This window comes from Aspergillus karnatakaensis, assembly GCF_047715665.1.
Source record: "Aspergillus karnatakaensis strain CBS 102800 unplaced genomic scaffold BJY04scaffold_30, whole genome shotgun sequence".
NCBI classification, from domain to species: Eukaryota; Fungi; Ascomycota; class Eurotiomycetes; order Eurotiales; family Aspergillaceae; genus Aspergillus; species Aspergillus karnatakaensis.
Genome location: NW_027395742.1, coordinates 164,910 through 180,094, shown reverse-complemented (window position 1 = coordinate 180,094; position 15,185 = coordinate 164,910). Strand labels below are relative to the sequence as shown.

At 51.0% G+C, this 15,185-nt stretch overlaps 5 protein-coding genes across 5 annotated transcripts; 4 read left to right on the top strand and 1 right to left on the bottom strand.

The window, feature by feature from the left end:
• The first annotated feature begins 548 nt into the window (after positions 1 to 548).
• On the top strand, positions 549 to 3,002 carry BJY04DRAFT_191334 (putative MFS phosphate transporter). The gene is made up of 3 exons (XM_073711628.1): positions 549 to 1,025; positions 1,080 to 1,247; positions 1,297 to 3,002. Exons 1-3 carry the CDS (start codon positions 709 to 711, stop codon positions 2,807 to 2,809), a joined length of 1,998 nt encoding a protein of 665 aa, XP_073570280.1. The 5' UTR covers positions 549 to 708; the 3' UTR covers positions 2,810 to 3,002.
• Positions 3,003 to 3,910: 908 nt separating this feature from the next.
• On the top strand, positions 3,911 to 5,390 carry BJY04DRAFT_78338 (RCC1 domain-containing protein). The gene is made up of 2 exons (XM_073721073.1): positions 3,911 to 3,933; positions 4,028 to 5,390. The coding sequence occupies exon 2, from the start codon at positions 4,145 to 4,147 to the stop codon at positions 5,333 to 5,335; it is 1,191 nt and encodes a 396-aa protein (XP_073570279.1). The 5' UTR covers positions 3,911 to 3,933; positions 4,028 to 4,144; the 3' UTR covers positions 5,336 to 5,390.
• On the bottom strand, positions 5,391 to 7,131 carry BJY04DRAFT_78335 (putative DNA repair protein rad9). Its single transcript, XM_073721072.1, has 5 exons — positions 6,904 to 7,131; positions 6,702 to 6,851; positions 6,515 to 6,650; positions 6,235 to 6,450; positions 5,391 to 6,170 (listed from the first exon to the last, which is right to left on the bottom strand). Exons 1-5 carry the CDS (start codon positions 7,015 to 7,017, stop codon positions 5,446 to 5,448), a joined length of 1,341 nt encoding a protein of 446 aa, XP_073570278.1. The 5' UTR covers positions 7,018 to 7,131; the 3' UTR covers positions 5,391 to 5,445.
• A 142-nt stretch (positions 7,132 to 7,273) lies between these two features.
• Positions 7,274 to 9,608, top strand: BJY04DRAFT_191329 (uncharacterized protein). Its single transcript, XM_073711627.1, has 7 exons — positions 7,274 to 7,512; positions 7,566 to 7,841; positions 7,933 to 8,057; positions 8,108 to 8,152; positions 8,202 to 8,349; positions 8,399 to 9,330; positions 9,396 to 9,608. Exons 1-7 carry the CDS (start codon positions 7,376 to 7,378, stop codon positions 9,437 to 9,439), a joined length of 1,707 nt encoding a protein of 568 aa, XP_073570277.1. The 5' UTR covers positions 7,274 to 7,375; the 3' UTR covers positions 9,440 to 9,608.
• Positions 9,609 to 10,111: 503 nt separating this feature from the next.
• BJY04DRAFT_78319 (DNA-directed DNA polymerase alpha catalytic subunit POL1) lies at positions 10,112 to 14,933 on the top strand. The gene is made up of 5 exons (XM_073721071.1): positions 10,112 to 10,555; positions 10,624 to 12,339; positions 12,384 to 12,941; positions 12,987 to 13,727; positions 13,777 to 14,933. Exons 1-5 carry the CDS (start codon positions 10,169 to 10,171, stop codon positions 14,755 to 14,757), a joined length of 4,383 nt encoding a protein of 1,460 aa, XP_073570276.1. The 5' UTR covers positions 10,112 to 10,168; the 3' UTR covers positions 14,758 to 14,933.
• Positions 14,934 to 15,185: the final 252 nt, after the last annotated feature.

Genomic DNA, 15,185 nt, shown 5'->3' with positions numbered 1-15,185 from the left:
ACGTGGAAAGAACTCGCATGACCACCTTCCGTTTTTCTCCAGATTCGAGCTCGTGGGGGATTAGGAAGGAGCGATTGGCCACCTGGGAAGGAGCGGATCTGCAAGAAGAAGGCGGTGCAAAGTATTCTGCCGGCACGTGCGGTCTTGATTGGACGGGACAAGATCTGAGCCCTCCGCAAGCGCCAAGACTAGCGCTGATCAAAAAAAAAAAAGAAGGTGCAGCTGGCTTATTATCAAGAGGGAAAAAATGAGGCGAATAATGGAACTCGACTCTCGAGTCGATTTTTGCCTAGCATGGTTCGCCTCTTGGAGAGTCTCGCCGAGGATATTCATCCCGCGCAGTCTGCCAGTCATTGCTGTTGCAGCAGTGGAACCTGACTGTTGCGCTGGATACGCTGGGTCAGCCCAGACTGGTCAACCACCCATGAGACGCCACTTCAGGCCCATGTGTGCATCAGGCTGGCTGTCCGCTTCCGCTGCTTCCCAGAGAAATTTCTTAGCTATATATTGGCGCTCCCTCTTGTCCGACTTGGCTTACATCCTTTGTGACGCCTCAACCACTTGACTCGCCAGTTTTCTCCTCCCAAGCCCTTCCAAGCCCTCCCAAGAAAGGCACTGCCGCCTCTAAGACGCTTGACTTCTAAGCCAAGAGCGTCCGTTTGCTTCAGAATTGTTGTCAAGCAGAGAGACCGGCTGTGAGAGGACGAGATGGCGGATTTCGGCCCGCGTGCGCCCCATGGGCCTGACATGACCGGGACTCACGATCCCCTGGAGAACATGGACATCAATGAGAAGGGCGCTTTTGACGCTCTCATTCGTCCGGACGACAGCTACACCGCGGATGGTACCTACTGGGCGGACTTGTCGCTTTTCAAGAAGATCAAGTTCGTCAGCTCATACGATGCGGGGGAGGCCAAGCGCGAGCTCGGCGGGATTTGGGAAATGATCAAGGTCGATCCTTTGTCGCCGATTTCTTATTACTTCCGGAATATGGTCCTTCCTGGTGCGGGTCTGGGTCTTGAGGGGTGAGTGTGCGCGTGCGTTTTCAGATTGCTCTATGCTAACAAAATTTCCACTAGATACGTCCTCTTCTCGATCGGAAACCTGAAACCCCTCTTCCAGGCGTCTTTCCCCGCCTGCTGGGATGACAAGGAGATTTGCAATGCTCAATGGCTCAACGCGATCGACTATCTCGAGATTTGCGGTATCATTGTTGGTCAGATCCTCGTCGGTATTCTTGGTGACTGGTATGTCAATTTGACGGAATAAATTTGAACAATTTCTAATACGGTATAGGCTCGGTCGACGATGGGGTTTGATTCAGGATGCCGCGATCATGTTCATCGGTCTGCTCATGCTTACCGCTGCCTGGGGTGTGACGCAGAACGGCTGGGTCATTTGCTACGCCTGGTCACTCTTCTTCTACGGTATCGGTGTTGGTGGCGAATATCCTATGACTGCTACAAGTGGTATGGAGAACGCTGTTGGCTCCGGCAAGGTCTCTACCAAGGAGGATCGTCTGCACCGTGGTCGCAAGGTCACTAGCGCTTTCTTGATGCAAGGTTGGGGTCAGTTCTTCAACCAGGTCTTGCTCATCATTTTGCTGCTCTGCTTCCACCACGGTAGCGGCAACCCCGACTACTCGACTGTTTCTGCTCAGTGGACCTACCGTGTCTCTTTCGCTATCCCTGCTGTCGGTACTCTGTGGCTCGTTTACTACCGTGCCTACCACATGAAGGCTGCCAGCAAGCAGCTGCAGGCGGCTAAGAAAAAGGCCTCCGTTACCGGATACGATGTCGAGTCTCTCAGATTGACTTTCAAGCACTTTGGCTTCCGCCTCGTCGCCACTACCGGCGCTTGGTTTGCCAACGACGTTTTCTTCTACGGAAACAAGTTGTTCCAGTCGGAATTCATCAAGGTCATTAGCCCCGCCTCGACCTCCATTATGCCCGGCTGGCTCTGGAACTTGGTTAACGTCGGTGTTTCTCTTTGCGGATACTACTTAGCCTCGTTCATGATCGACAACAAGCTCTACGGCCGCAAGTGGATGCAGATTATCGGTTTTATGATGGACTTTATCCTTTTCATCGTCCCTGCTTTCAACTTTGAGTACTACACCTCTCCCGAACACATCAAGGAGTTCCAGGCTATGTACTTCTTGAGCTCTTTCTTCAACCAATTCGGTCCCAACTCGGTCACTTTCTTGGTTGCTGCCGAAGTCTTCCCAACTCCCATTCGCGCCACTGCTCACGGTATCTCCGCTGCTGCCGGTAAACTCGGTGCTCTCCTCGCTTCCGTCCTCTACAACTACATCACCACCCAACAGAAATTCTACGTCGTTCCGTGGTTCGGTCTTGCCGGTGTCATCCTCACCTGGCTCTTCCTCCCCGACACCACCGGTCTCGACCTCAAGGAGCAAGAGCGCCGCTGGAAGTACCTTCGTGAGGGCCGTGAGGAAGAATACCATGGTCCCGCCGTCCACCCTAAGCACTTGTCTCTCTGGGAGCGCTTCCGCGGCAAGGGCAAGTTTTACGACGCCGAGCTCGACTACAAGCAGAAGGTTGAGGAATTCCGCGCTGAGTGGGAGGCTGCCATGAGCGCCCGCATTTCAGAGAAGGACAAGAACGTTCAAGAGGAAGAGACCGATGAGGACCTCCTCCAGGGCCATGTCCACTCTTACTTCCACCGCACGAGCCCCATGTTCCGCGGAATGGAGGACAAGCCTAACAAGGGCGACAACTTTGCACTTCCCCCGGCTGCCCGGTCGGACGACTCCACCCAGACCTCCATTAATGAGAAACACTCATAGTTTGTTCTGTTCGAGTTTTCATGGCGCAATAATTCTCTTTTCTTATCATTTCAAAAATTGCATTCATGTCCAGCGTCCAGTGTGTTGATTCCTTCACCTACATATATTTACATACCCCACCACCAGTACATAGACTGAATTCGCATACGAATATCCGATCATTCGATCCGGATCATGATCAATCTTGACTTCATAAGACTCCATCTTCCTTGATTATCGTACCCCGCAGTCTCCATCTTAGATTAATCACACCTAAGTACCTGAAACTGAAACCGGCGAGCTATGACATTTCCATAACTTCTAATCACGGCAACGAACCGAGGTTAGAGGTACTATCTTCCCCACTAGGCCGTTTCCGGCGCATCTTCCCTGCCCTAACCTTGCGTGTAAGCATCTCAATATCCTCATTACAAGCAGCAAGCCTCGCAGCCCTCAGCACGCGCCAAGCCTGACTAGCAGAGATCTCATTGCCAAAGTCTTCTCTACTGCCCGGATCGTACGAGGTTTAATGGTCTGGTCATTCTTAAAGAGCTCCTGGTTCCGCCGACTCAGATACTTGGCCGACGACAGATAGCGCCATTTCTCATGCGTCTCCGGAGGGCAGCAATGCGGCTGAGATACTGTAGTGACAACCCCTTGCTTTTTGGGACTAAGCCGGAGTCGAAAATTACACGTCCCTGTCTTATCGCGGCATTTCGCGACCCAGCGCGTGTTGCGGTCGCTGTGGAGAACTTTGAAGGACTCTTTGCGCTGGATTGTGTGCCAGAAGACGGAGTCGATTGCTTCGTCCCAGGTTGCGAATGTTGTGCCGAGTCTATATGGGTCTTTAGTTGAGGTTTCTGGGGTTATTTGAGGGCTCTGGATTTGAGGATCGTGATGGTTTCGGTGCTGGGAGGGTGGTTATCGGGCTGGGGATTGCGGCGACTGCAGTTGCAGGCTGAGGAGGACATTTCGAGTCGAGGAAGCGTTCAGGAACAAAGTCAATTAGTAATTTTCTCGTGGGTGTTAAATTGAGTTGCTGAAAGTCAAAAGACTTGGTGCCCAGGCGATTCAAACGACCAGCTCCGCGTTCATTATCATTCTACCAGACAAAACAGATGGGGAAGCAAGCAGAGGGTTAAAAGGTAGGCGGTGAGCCAGGCGGTGTCGAGTATCTTCCCTTCCATCCATTCCCCGCACCGTCAATAGCTTCAACTTCTAACTTATCCTACACCACAGCCAGTTTCTGAATCAAAATTGTCTGTCTTTACAATGGCGTGATTCTACATAACTGGCTTCTGTGCAATCTTCATGATTTAGATTTCTCTTTCGCTCAACCCCGTTGAAGAACCAACAATGCCCCACCTTCAACCCCTCTACGCATTTGGCTCCAACGGCTCCGGCCAACTCGGTATCGGCCATAACGAAGACGTCTCCATGCCGATGAGATGCATTTTCGAAGACGATCCGATACCCTCCTCCGAATTGAGTGAAGCCGAGTTCCAGAAACCTGTTGCAGCGCAAGTCTCGAAGATTGCTGCTGGTGGAAACCACACACTGCTTTTACTCGATGACGGACGAGTCTATGCAGCGGGGGAGAGAAGCGACGGGCGGTGCGGGGAGGTAAAGGTACAGAATGATAATGGGACATCTGGGAACCGGTTTCGGAGAATCTCCATTCAAGACGCACAGTCTAAGACAGTGTTCCAAAGGTTCAAGGATGTCTCGGCGACGTGGGAAGCCACAATGCTTGTCGCAGCCTTAGGCGACAGAGAGGATGGTGACACGGAATCCAAGATGGATAAGGTGTTTGTGCTTGGTTCCGGCGCGAAGGGAGAGCTTGGCTTGGGCCCTGGGGTACAGAACGCCGTCGCGAAGACGCCAGTTGAGATACCTGATTTTCCGCCGCAGGACACGGAGGTTATTGCCATTGCGAGCGGCATGGGACATACGGTTGCTGTCTTGTCGAATGGGGGTGTATATGGGTGGGGTGCGTCGAGGAAGGGACAGCTTGGGGATGGCCTTGTCGGGGAAAAGATTGTTTGGAGACCTACGCGGATAGACGGGATAGGGTTTCCGGTGACCTTAGCTACGTGCGGACGGGAGTTTACGGCTCTGTCTGGGAATAATGAGAAAGGGGAATTTGTGGTTCTCGGCTCTATTGGTGATCGGTGGGGAGTTCTGTCTAATTCACCCCGGGGTGAAGATGTGAAGGCGTATTTGAGCATCAATGCAAGCTGGCATGGTGTGTATGTACATCAGAAAGATCTCTCTCTTCTTGCCTGGGGCCGAGATGATCGGGGTCAGTTGCCGCCGACAGAGGTGAAAGGTGTCAAGGAGGTCGCGGTGGGAAGTGAGCATGTTGTCACGCTGTTGGAGGATGGACGTGTTGCTGCGTGGGGTTGGGGAGAGCATGGCAATTGTGGACCTGAGACGGATCGCCAGGGTAATGTGAGGGATGTAGCTGCTTGTATACCGGTTCCTGAGGGTGTCGAGGTTAATGGTGTTGGGGCAGGATGCGCGACAAGTTGGATTGTTGGGTCCTGATGGGGCGGCTTTGGTAGTCTCAAAAACCGCACTTTCCTTGTCTCTCGCTCGTAAGGGTAAGGATGGTGCTCAGTCGAAGAGTCCGAGTCCGTGGAGCTACAGAGGTTAGCTTAATCACACAGCGGGTGAAGACAACATACCTGCGACATTCGTTGCGTTGGAGGGATCCCCATGTCATCCTGTTGGTTGGCTCCCTGGGCGAGGTCTTTGAAATTAGGTTCGTTATCCCTCAATAACGGTCCCAGGCTATCAGGGTTGTCCGGATCAGCCGTTGCATCCCACCCAAGCATATCTTCCTGTTCCGGCTCCTCATCATCAGGCACATCCCACTGCCGATCGTCATCCGCCGGGACAAACAAACTATCGAACTTCATTGAGGGTGGTGGTTGCGTGGTAGCGGTAGCTTGTGTACTTGACTCTGTTCTGGCAGCCGATCCCGTAAGTGGACGAATCGGCCGGCCCCTTGGAGGAGCTTGTCTCGAGTTCGCCGAGTTACTCGCCTGACTCGTCCGCGCTGGTGCAGCTACGGGAGTTTGTCGAGCAGATAACTGCGGTACAGGTCTAGACGAAGTCGGCACGTCCTCTGGGCTCGGTTCACCCGTCGTCATCAATGTGAACACCGTGCTGACACCCCCAAACTCATATGCTAGCTGCAGCGGTCGACAAGGACGGGTATATCGCGCCGTGATAAACACTCCTGCAGCCTCAGCATGTGATATTATAGCCTTGAAATCCTTCAAGCTGATCGCCACATGTAGCCCGTCATCAGCGGAGTAACATTCAAAGTCCTTCTTATCGATAGCAACGGAGGTATGGACCGGTTGCTTTAACGTATCTGCAGCACGTTAGCACATCCTCCTCACAACATCACAGAAGAATAAGAACCAAGGTAGACGAACTCTTTCCATCCGTAATCTTCGTCGTAAAACTCGTAAAAATCACCTTGCTATTCTCAGAATAGATATCCAACTGTTCCGCGGCCGGACTGAAATGGGTCGTGATCTCCTTCAGGAATAAGGGACCGATACTCCATTCGTTTGTAGCGGAAGATCGCTCAAAGATGGCGTGTTGGATTGTCGTTGATTCATATGTTAGTTTAAAGGACTTTATCACGCCTAGATGTCGCAATCAGTGGCCGTAACCATAGGGATCAGTATAGTGCAAGTAGGAAGAACAAACCGAGTCCACAAATCATCCTAATAACAAGCCTACACTCCGTCGCATCTTCGTCTTCATGGACTTCAAACTCACATCGCTCTACAGCGGTGTCTTTATCTCGCCGAGTTCCTCGGCCTGAGAAGACGGAGAGGAGGGCCTAGAGCTGCATATCAACAGAGTACTCACTCAGATTGGTGAAGAAGCGCACCTTCAATAGAACCTGACAGCTAAACTTCCCTGCTCCAGATGAGCGTGATCTTCTTGCTAGACCAAACTCATATCGTTCGAAGAAGGTATCTGCTTCGAAGACGAAGGCGGAGTATGCAGTTTTGCTTATATTGAGGCCGCTGAGGCGGAGCTAGGAACCGTTAAAGGTTGGTTAAGAATGAGCTTGGTTGGGAGGCAAATACCATATCATGCTCTGCTTCAATGGCCACTGTGTCACTGAATTTCGCGAGACATGCTAGTGTGTCCTGCAGCCTCTGTAGAGAGCCTGGAAGGAGGGAGAAAGAGAGGGTTGGCATTGCTGTTGAGCGGTTTCACCCGCACTGCTGGATTGGTTTTTCCAGTCCCTTGGTGAGCTCAATAGATTCTTCGGGAATACAAACTAAAGTGTAGAATTACCTCAAATCTCCATCACTTCAAGTACGTATGAAAACAACACGAGAAGATGCATCCTCAGCCTTCAATCCAGGCCCAAGAAACGCGTGGTTATGTAAGCACCGCCGCGGTCAAGCATGGACCGGTCCTGTCATCAACCTCATCCTCAATTCATCGTCAGTCTCATTGTTCATCTATATTTTGAGATAGATCCTAGTAGATAGCATCCTATCTGCGCTTGCTACTACGTTCAAGCTGTGGTTTGGCTGAATATTCGACAAGATGACATCCACTCTCCCTAGCGAGATCCTCTCTATGGTTCTCGATAACATAGGCGAAGACAGGGACTATAATACTCTTTTTCAATGTGCGCTGGCGTCCAGGTTCCTTGCGCAGCATGCGCTGGTTGTATTATACAGGTTTGCTTACTATATCTTCCAATCGTTCAAATCACCGTTGCTGACATTCCCAGAATCTACGAAACATCCCCACTCCGAGGCGGCGGGACAGAAGATGAGCAATTCAAATCACAAACTCATCAACCCCAGTCTCGAAGATCGATTTTTGCTTCAACGAGCTTGAAGGGAGAGCAGAATCCGACGTTGCGGAAATGGATTATCCTGTGGCGGTCTATTGTGCTTTCGACGCTGGAAGCGGGCATGACGTATTTGCCGTACTATACCTTTCTGCGATATTTGGATTTGGATGATTTAGGGAATTTATTGGGTATGGGAAATGCCGTTAAGGAGTATGTTTTTCTCTCTCCTTCCCCCAACTTTTCGGGTGAGAGATGTCTGAGTGGCGGGAAGAGATGGATGAGTGTTGACGGTGGTCTTTAGTGAACTGTTCACACCGGAACTTGCGGAGTTCGTGTCGAAAGACTATGTGGTCGAGGGGAATAAGAGGAGGCGCTCTGCCAGGACTCCGCCGGATAATGAGTGGATGAAGGTGAAGTTGGGGTCTGGTGAGTCTTCTATACGTTCCGCGGTATGTCTTCGTGCTCATTCCTGAAAGCCATTGTTAGGCAGAATCCGTTGATCAGGGGCATGTCTTGCGATGGTAAGTGATCCATACCGCAACCTGGCCAACCAAGTCTAACAGAAGGCAGTACCACCATCGACGTTGATCGAATGGGTTGCCGGTCTACCGCAGCTGCAGAGTCTGACCCTCTGGTCTGGAGCCGCGTTATCACAGCAAACCGGCGAGAATATCAGTAGTCATTGTCATGATTTCAAGCAGTTGACGATATACAGTTGGTATAGACTGCTCATCCACCCATCTCGATCTAGCACTCATCTCAAGAAGGCAGGACAAACAACAAACCACGGCACAGGCGGATTCAGAAGATTTCTTCAATACTCTCCGGCCAAACTCGCTCGAATCTTTTGAGATCCTCAGCTTCTCTGATCTCGGCCCTCGGTCCATCATCGCATTAGGAACGCAGATAAATTCCTTGGTCGAGCTGAAGCTGACGTATCTCAATATCGAGACGATCCGCGAGCTTCCATCGCTAGGCGCATTGCCGCGACTTGAAGTTTTATCCTTGACGGACTCAAAGCCCACCGCACGGAACGAGGAATTCCACGAGACTGTCGCCGAAGTCACTCAATGGATTTATAGCTGCATGAAACTAAAACATCTCACACTGCGAAAGTTCATGGATGACATCACCCTGCTAAGCACTGTGCTGACGAGTCCTGATATCCAACTCACAAGCCTCACCTTTGCGGGCTTCCAACTCTATAACCGCCGTGAATTTCTAGAAGCTCTTGGCAACCAGAGTTCTCTGCAATACCTCTACCTCCGAGGCGAAGGAAGCGATGACTCTCTTGACAATGTCCAACTCGTGAGCGCACTCACCATGCTCCCCAACATCCGCGACCTTGAGCTAAAGGACGTTTCCGACGGCTTTGTCATGGAGCAAGTCGAGATCCTTACAGCCTCTCTCCCAAACCTCGAGCGCCTCTGGATCTCCGGCGAAGCAGTCAACGACAGCATCTGGCCCGCCTTCTTAAACCTCCCCAAGCTAAAAGGCCTATCTATCTTCGCATTTAGCAATTTCACCGCGAAAGGCGTGGTGGGTTTCATCTCGAAGCTGGGTGAAGGGAATAGAGGATTTAATCTCTCGATCATGAACGGGATGTCCGCGCATGAGTTCCTGGACGAGACACAGGCAATGATTCGGGAGGTGTTAGCGGAAAAGTTAGACGGCTCGTTTGACTTTGGGCTCGCGCAAGGTACTTACTTTATGCATTGGTCCTCTACAATGCATCTATTCAACGGATTTGCTGACCTCTCGTAGAAGAGTTTAGTGAACCGGATTCGGACATAGATTTGTCAGATTAACTTTCTTTTCCGATGGACTTGGTCCAGTATTCAGCTAAAACTTGGCCCTTGCAGGAAATTTTGATTGATCTGGCGTTTTTAATGTGGAGCGTTGTAATCGCAAGTCGTGGCCTCGTCAGGAAAGGGGTACACTGCGGAGTATATATATAGTAGTTATATGGAGAGCTGGAACCTGGAAGAAACCGGGGCTGTAATCGTCGCAACTATGTTTCTACCAAATTATCCGCATATTACTAGGTTAACCCCATGGATAGCGAATTCTTCTCATTCTAGATAGCTGTTGTTTAGCCAATAAATCATCGGTATTTGCCTCGATTAATAGGCGAGTATCTGGAGAACCTCGGAGACACGGTGATGAAATCTCATTCAGCTACAATGTACAACAAAACAATCAGAACAGTGGACCGGTGGCCCAAGCGCGTCCAAGCCACTCTAACAACAGATACTAACACTGGAAATAAAAATCCATGATTCGTGGTGGAGCAATTTTTGACCTGCAAAGCAAAACCACTTAACGGTAATTGGTGGGGGTCGCGTCCACACCGCGTCCACACGCGTCGCCCGCTCCTCCCGCGTCTCCTGTCATTACTCCGTACTCTCAATTTCACGATCCCTTCCCAAATGATCAACAAAGCCTGTGTGTGTTTCCACTTGCTCGATACCTTGACTTTCCATTCTTCACCCACTACGCCTATGCAATAATCATCCTTTTCTGAAACTACACCCACAATGGCCTCCGCCCGCGCAAAGCTCGCCGAACTGCGCGCCCTGCGTGCCTCCGGAAAAAAGCGTCTTTCAACATACGAGGTCGAAGAACAGGGCGATATCTACGAGGAAGTCGATGACGAGGGATATAAAAAGATTATCCGCGGGCGATTGGATGAAGACGACTTCGTGGTCGACGACAATGGTGAGGGTTACGCAGATGATGGGAGAGAGGTCTGGAATGAGCAGACGGCGCGATATAGCGATGAGAGCGATGACGATGAGTTACCGGCTAGGAGTAAGGCTGCGAAGAGGAAGCGTGAGGAAGAGAAGCAAAGGAAGGAGAAGATGAATAACGGCATTTCGAAGTATTTTAATAGTGGTGCTGCGGCGGCAGTGCCGAAGCCGAAGGTGAGAGATAAACAAGGAAGTGGTGGAATGAGCATGAAGGCGTTGGGCTAACTTCTGTGCTCTTGCAGCCGGTCGCTACCGCCGAAGATGACGCTTTTCTCGCGGATCTGCTAGGAGAGGTTGATACGAATGTGGTTTCGAATAAGATTCCTAAACATAATGTCGTGAAGTCGGAGACACGCCGCAAAGTTCGAATTCTGTCACCTCCACTCTCCGAGAAGACGCGCACACCGAAACATGCACGACGAGATGAGAACAGTGATCCTGCTTCTCCGTCAAACGGCGAGCCGGCTCTCAACCTAGACGACGATGACACAGCCCTTCTGCACGCAGACGATGACGATGTCCCAATGAGCGATCCGATGCCCTCTTCTCCGGTTACGAAAGCGGTGGAGCGAAAGAACATAGTACCTATCAAGGAAGAACCTGAGTCTGATGACGAAGACCTGATGGAGGTCGTTCAAGCGACTGGTCACCACGAATCTAAAGCGCCGAGCGTGAACATTTCTGGTAGCCGACCTCCGCCTAAGATCAAGAAGGAATTATACCCTACACCCGCTAGTTCCTCTCCGGTGAAGGCTGCAGCGGATGTCAATGCTTCTTGGAACGACGTGCGCAACAAGCTTAACGTGCTCAACAGCCCAGCGTCATCAGAGGCGCGTGTTTTCGGTAAACTGCGGCCTCAGGATGTGGCGGAGGAAGATGGTAGTCTCCGCTTTTTCTGGCTTGACTACACGGAAGTCAACGGCAGTCTGTGCTTGTTCGGAAAGGTGAAGAACAAGCAGAATGGCTCATATGCGAGTGCGTTCGTCAAGGTTGACAGCATCCTCCGGAAGCTGTACTTTCTACCTCGGGAGTACCGAAGCAAGAACGGCAAAGACACAGATGAGGAAATCGATATGGAGGATGTGTACCACGAAGTCGATCAGATGATGTCAAGGCTCAGAGTCGGCATGCACAAGATCAAAGAATGCTCCCGCAAGTATGCCTTTGAAATGCCTGGTGTCCCGAAAGAAACAGACTACCTCAAGCTCCTCTACCCCTACGATAAGCCCGCTCTTCCCATGGAAACCAAGGGAGAGACTTTTTCTCATATTTTTGGCACCAACACCTCGCTATTCGAGCAGTTTGTTCTCTGGAAGAACATCATGGGGCCTTGCTGGCTCAAGATTGAAGAAGCCGACTTTGGCGCAGTCAACAACGCCTCCTGGTGCAAGTTTGAATGTCAAACATCGAAGCCGGCACTAATCTCGCCTGTCCCTGACACCGAGAACCTTGACCCGCCGACTCTCACCCTGATGAGCCTTGCTTTCCGAACACAACTCAATGTGAAGGAGAACAAACAGGAGATCTTGGTTGCCAGCGTACGCGTCTACGAGAATGTGTCTATCACGGAAACCACCCCGCCAGAGAAGCTGCCTTGCAAAACCTTCACAGTGATGCGGCCGGTTGGCTCCTCGTACCCGGTACACTTTGAGGCTGAAGTGCGAAAGCAACGAGGTACATATTTGCTGGAGAAGAGCGAACAGTTCCTGCTCAGCAAGTTCATGGCTCTGTTTGAGAAGATGGATCCTGATGTCCTGATGGGCCATCAACTCCAGGAAGTTGATCTCAGTATCTTGCTGAACAGACTGAAAGAGAAGAAAACACCCGGGTGGCATCGCCTCGGTCGTTTGAAGCGTGGAGAGTGGCCTAAGAATTTTAACAGAGGTGGTGGTTTCTTCACTGAAAGGCATCTCGTCGCAGGTAGGCTGGTTTGTGATGTTGCCAACGATATGGGCAAGGTAAGACGACCGATCTCAAACTAAACGCTGTACTAACGACTTAGTCACTCATGATGAAATGTCAATCGTGGAGTCTCACCGAAATGTGCGATCTATATCTTGGCCCAAATAACGGGCGGCAAGAGCTTGACATCGAAGGCGCACTGAAGACATGGGCCACTTCCAAGGATGGGCTTGTCAATTTCGTCAACCATTGCGATACGGATACATACTTTATCGCCGCTCTGGTTCTCCGACTCCAGATGCTCTCCCTCACGAAGGTCCTCACAAACATCGCTGGTAATTCATGGGCTAGGACACTAAGTGGTACTCGCGCTGAGCGTAACGAGTACATTCTGCTCCACGAGTTTCACCGGAACAAGTACATCTGTCCAGATAAGTATTCCGCCAAGTTGCAGAAGGCCGAAGAGAAAGCCCTTGAGGGAGAAGATGAAGAGGGCACAGACAAGAAGAAGAAGGATAAGTACAAGGGTGGTCTCGTTTTCGAGCCAGAGAGGGGACTCTATGACAGGTTTGTACTTGTCATGGACTTCAACAGTTTGTACCCCAGTATCATCCAGGAGTACAACATATGCTTCACTACTGTTGATCGGACGCCATCGGTAAGACGCCCATCCCCAGTTGAGGAACGAGACTAACCTCTCTAGGCGGAGAATGAGAACGAAGAAAAGGTGCCAGATGTTCCTGCCCCTGGTACCGAGCAGGGTATCCTACCTCACCTCATTGCAACTCTTGTCGATCGTCGACGAGAAGTCAAAAAGTTGATGAAGGACAAGCGCGCCACACCAGAACAGCTCGCCTTGTGGGACACCAGGCAATTGGCCTTCAAGCTGACCGCCAACTCTATGTACGGTTGTCTTGGATACACGCAAAGTCGATTCTACGCTCGACCTTTGGCCATGCTCACGACATTCAAGGGTCGTGAGATTCTGCGGAGCACTAAGGAGCTCGCTGAGAGCAAGCAGCTCAGGGTCATCTACGGTGATACTGACTCTGTCATGATTAACACGAATATGGACACCATCGCCGATGCTCTAAAGGTTGGGGAGGAGTTCAAGAAGTCCGTCAACGAACGGTACCGTCTGTTGGAGATTGACATTGACAATATCTTCCGTCGTCTACTACTGCACGCCAAGAAGAAGTATGCTGCCGTCAACATGACCGAGGTTGATGGCAAATACGTCGACAAGCTTGAAGTCAAGGGTCTCGATATGAAAAGACGTGAGTACTGTGCGCTCTCGAAGGAGGCTTCTCAAAGGCTTTTGAATGAAGTCCTCTCTGGCGAGGATCAAGAGCTCGTCCTCAACCGTGTTCACGACTACCTACGTGAGCTTGCCACCAAGATGAGGGAGTATACGGTTCCTGTCCAGAAATACGTGATCTACACAGTAAGTTCACACCCTAATGCACAACTAAACCACATACTAATCTCTATAGAAACTCTCCAAACGCCCCGAAGAATACCCCAACAAAGAAACAATGCCCCCGGCGCAAGTTGCCCTCCGCGAACTGGCCCGAGGCAAGAACATCCGCCCCAACGACGTTATCTCCTACATTGTCACAAACGGCGACGCCGAAACTTCTTCCCTCCCCGCCGCCAAACGCTCCTACACCCTTCAAGATGTCATGAAGCCAGATTCAGGCCTCAAACCCGACATCGAATTTTACCTCCTCAAGCAAATCTTCCCACCGATCGAGCGTCTCTGCGCCCCCATACCCGGTACCGATGCCGTCCGGCTCGCCGAATGTCTAGGTCTTGACGCGCGAAAATACCAAATCAATACCTCCACAACATCCAACACCCAGAACACAGAGATCTTCCCCCTCGAATCTCAGATTCCGGACTCTGTCCGCTTCGAATCCGCGGCACGCCTCACCCTTACCTGCCGCCACTGCAAAACACCCTCTATCTTCGAGGGCCTCGCTACCTCCCTTGACATGTGCACGCCGAACGGTATTATCTGCCCCAACACATCTTGCGGCAAACCCTTCACCATATTAACCATAATCGCCCAACTCGAATCCCAGATCCGCGCCCAAACGTCAAAGTACTACGAAGGCTGGCTCGTCTGCGACGAATCCACATGCGGGAACCGCACGCGGCAGATCTCCGTCTATGGCCACCGGTGCCTTGGTCCGCGCGGCCATGCAGAAGGGTGTTTAGGGAGGATGGGATACGAGTATACAGAGAAGATGATGTACAATCAGTTATTATACTTCGCGTCCTTGTGGGATGTGGATAAGGCGAAGAGTAAAGGGGAGAAGGAGGCAGGGGAGAAGAAGGATAGCGTTAAGGCGCTTGTGGAGTTCAACAGGGCGCGTTTCGAGACTGTGGCGGGGGTTGTGGAGGGGTATTTGAGGAAGTGTGGAAGGCAATGGGTTGAGATGGATGGGTTGTTCAAGTTTATGTTGTCGTGAGTGAGATATGGTGGTGGTTGAAGATTTGTATATAAGGACTAGGTGGTGTCACCTTCTGGTTTGGGTCATGCTTTTTGCTTAAGGTATGACTTTCCGTTTTTCATTTTTCACCTTGGCGTTTGTGTGTTTATACTTTGACTTGGAATATTCAATGATGGAATGAGCAACTTAATTCAATTCGGGATAGAATCGCAACTGCATCGTACTCGGTACATATTCTCTTTATGTTCATGTCAATCCCTCGCGCCATGTGCCCCAGTGGATAACGTGCAAGCACCCGATGACTTGAATCGCATATTGAGCGGTATTGCCATTTCTCGTCGCTAGTCAGATCCTGTACATTGTCTGCATAGTGCTAGGCCAATATTTTCCCCAACATTATTCCAGGCCCAGGATGGTAGCTCTGGGGAACAATAAACAACATACGC

Coding starts and splice junctions, on each gene's coding strand:
- BJY04DRAFT_191334 (XM_073711628.1), top strand. CDS start 709: ATGGCGGATTTCGGCCCGCGTGCGCCCCATGGGCCTGACATGACCGGG. Junction 1,026..1,079: donor GCGGGTCTGGGTCTTGAGGG/GTGAGTGTGCGC, acceptor AATTTCCACTAG/ATACGTCCTCTTCTCGATCG. Junction 1,248..1,296: donor GTCGGTATTCTTGGTGACTG/GTATGTCAATTT, acceptor AATACGGTATAG/GCTCGGTCGACGATGGGGTT.
- BJY04DRAFT_78338 (XM_073721073.1), top strand. CDS start 4,145: ATGCCCCACCTTCAACCCCTCTACGCATTTGGCTCCAACGGCTCCGGC.
- BJY04DRAFT_78335 (XM_073721072.1), bottom strand. CDS start 7,017: ATGCCAACCCTCTCTTTCTCCCTCCTTCCAGGCTCTCTACAGAGGCTG. Junction 6,852..6,903: donor TTGAAGCAGAGCATGATATG/GTATTTGCCTCC, acceptor AACGGTTCCTAG/CTCCGCCTCAGCGGCCTCAA. Junction 6,451..6,514: donor TAGGATGATTTGTGGACTCG/GTTTGTTCTTCC, acceptor TGCGACATCTAG/GCGTGATAAAGTCCTTTAAA.
- BJY04DRAFT_191329 (XM_073711627.1), top strand. CDS start 7,376: ATGACATCCACTCTCCCTAGCGAGATCCTCTCTATGGTTCTCGATAAC. Junction 8,153..8,201: donor CAGGGGCATGTCTTGCGATG/GTAAGTGATCCA, acceptor AACAGAAGGCAG/TACCACCATCGACGTTGATC. Junction 8,350..8,398: donor CAGTTGACGATATACAGTTG/GTATAGACTGCT, acceptor CATCTCAAGAAG/GCAGGACAAACAACAAACCA.
- BJY04DRAFT_78319 (XM_073721071.1), top strand. CDS start 10,169: ATGGCCTCCGCCCGCGCAAAGCTCGCCGAACTGCGCGCCCTGCGTGCC. Junction 10,556..10,623: donor CGGCAGTGCCGAAGCCGAAG/GTGAGAGATAAA, acceptor GTGCTCTTGCAG/CCGGTCGCTACCGCCGAAGA. Junction 12,340..12,383: donor TTGCCAACGATATGGGCAAG/GTAAGACGACCG, acceptor CTAACGACTTAG/TCACTCATGATGAAATGTCA.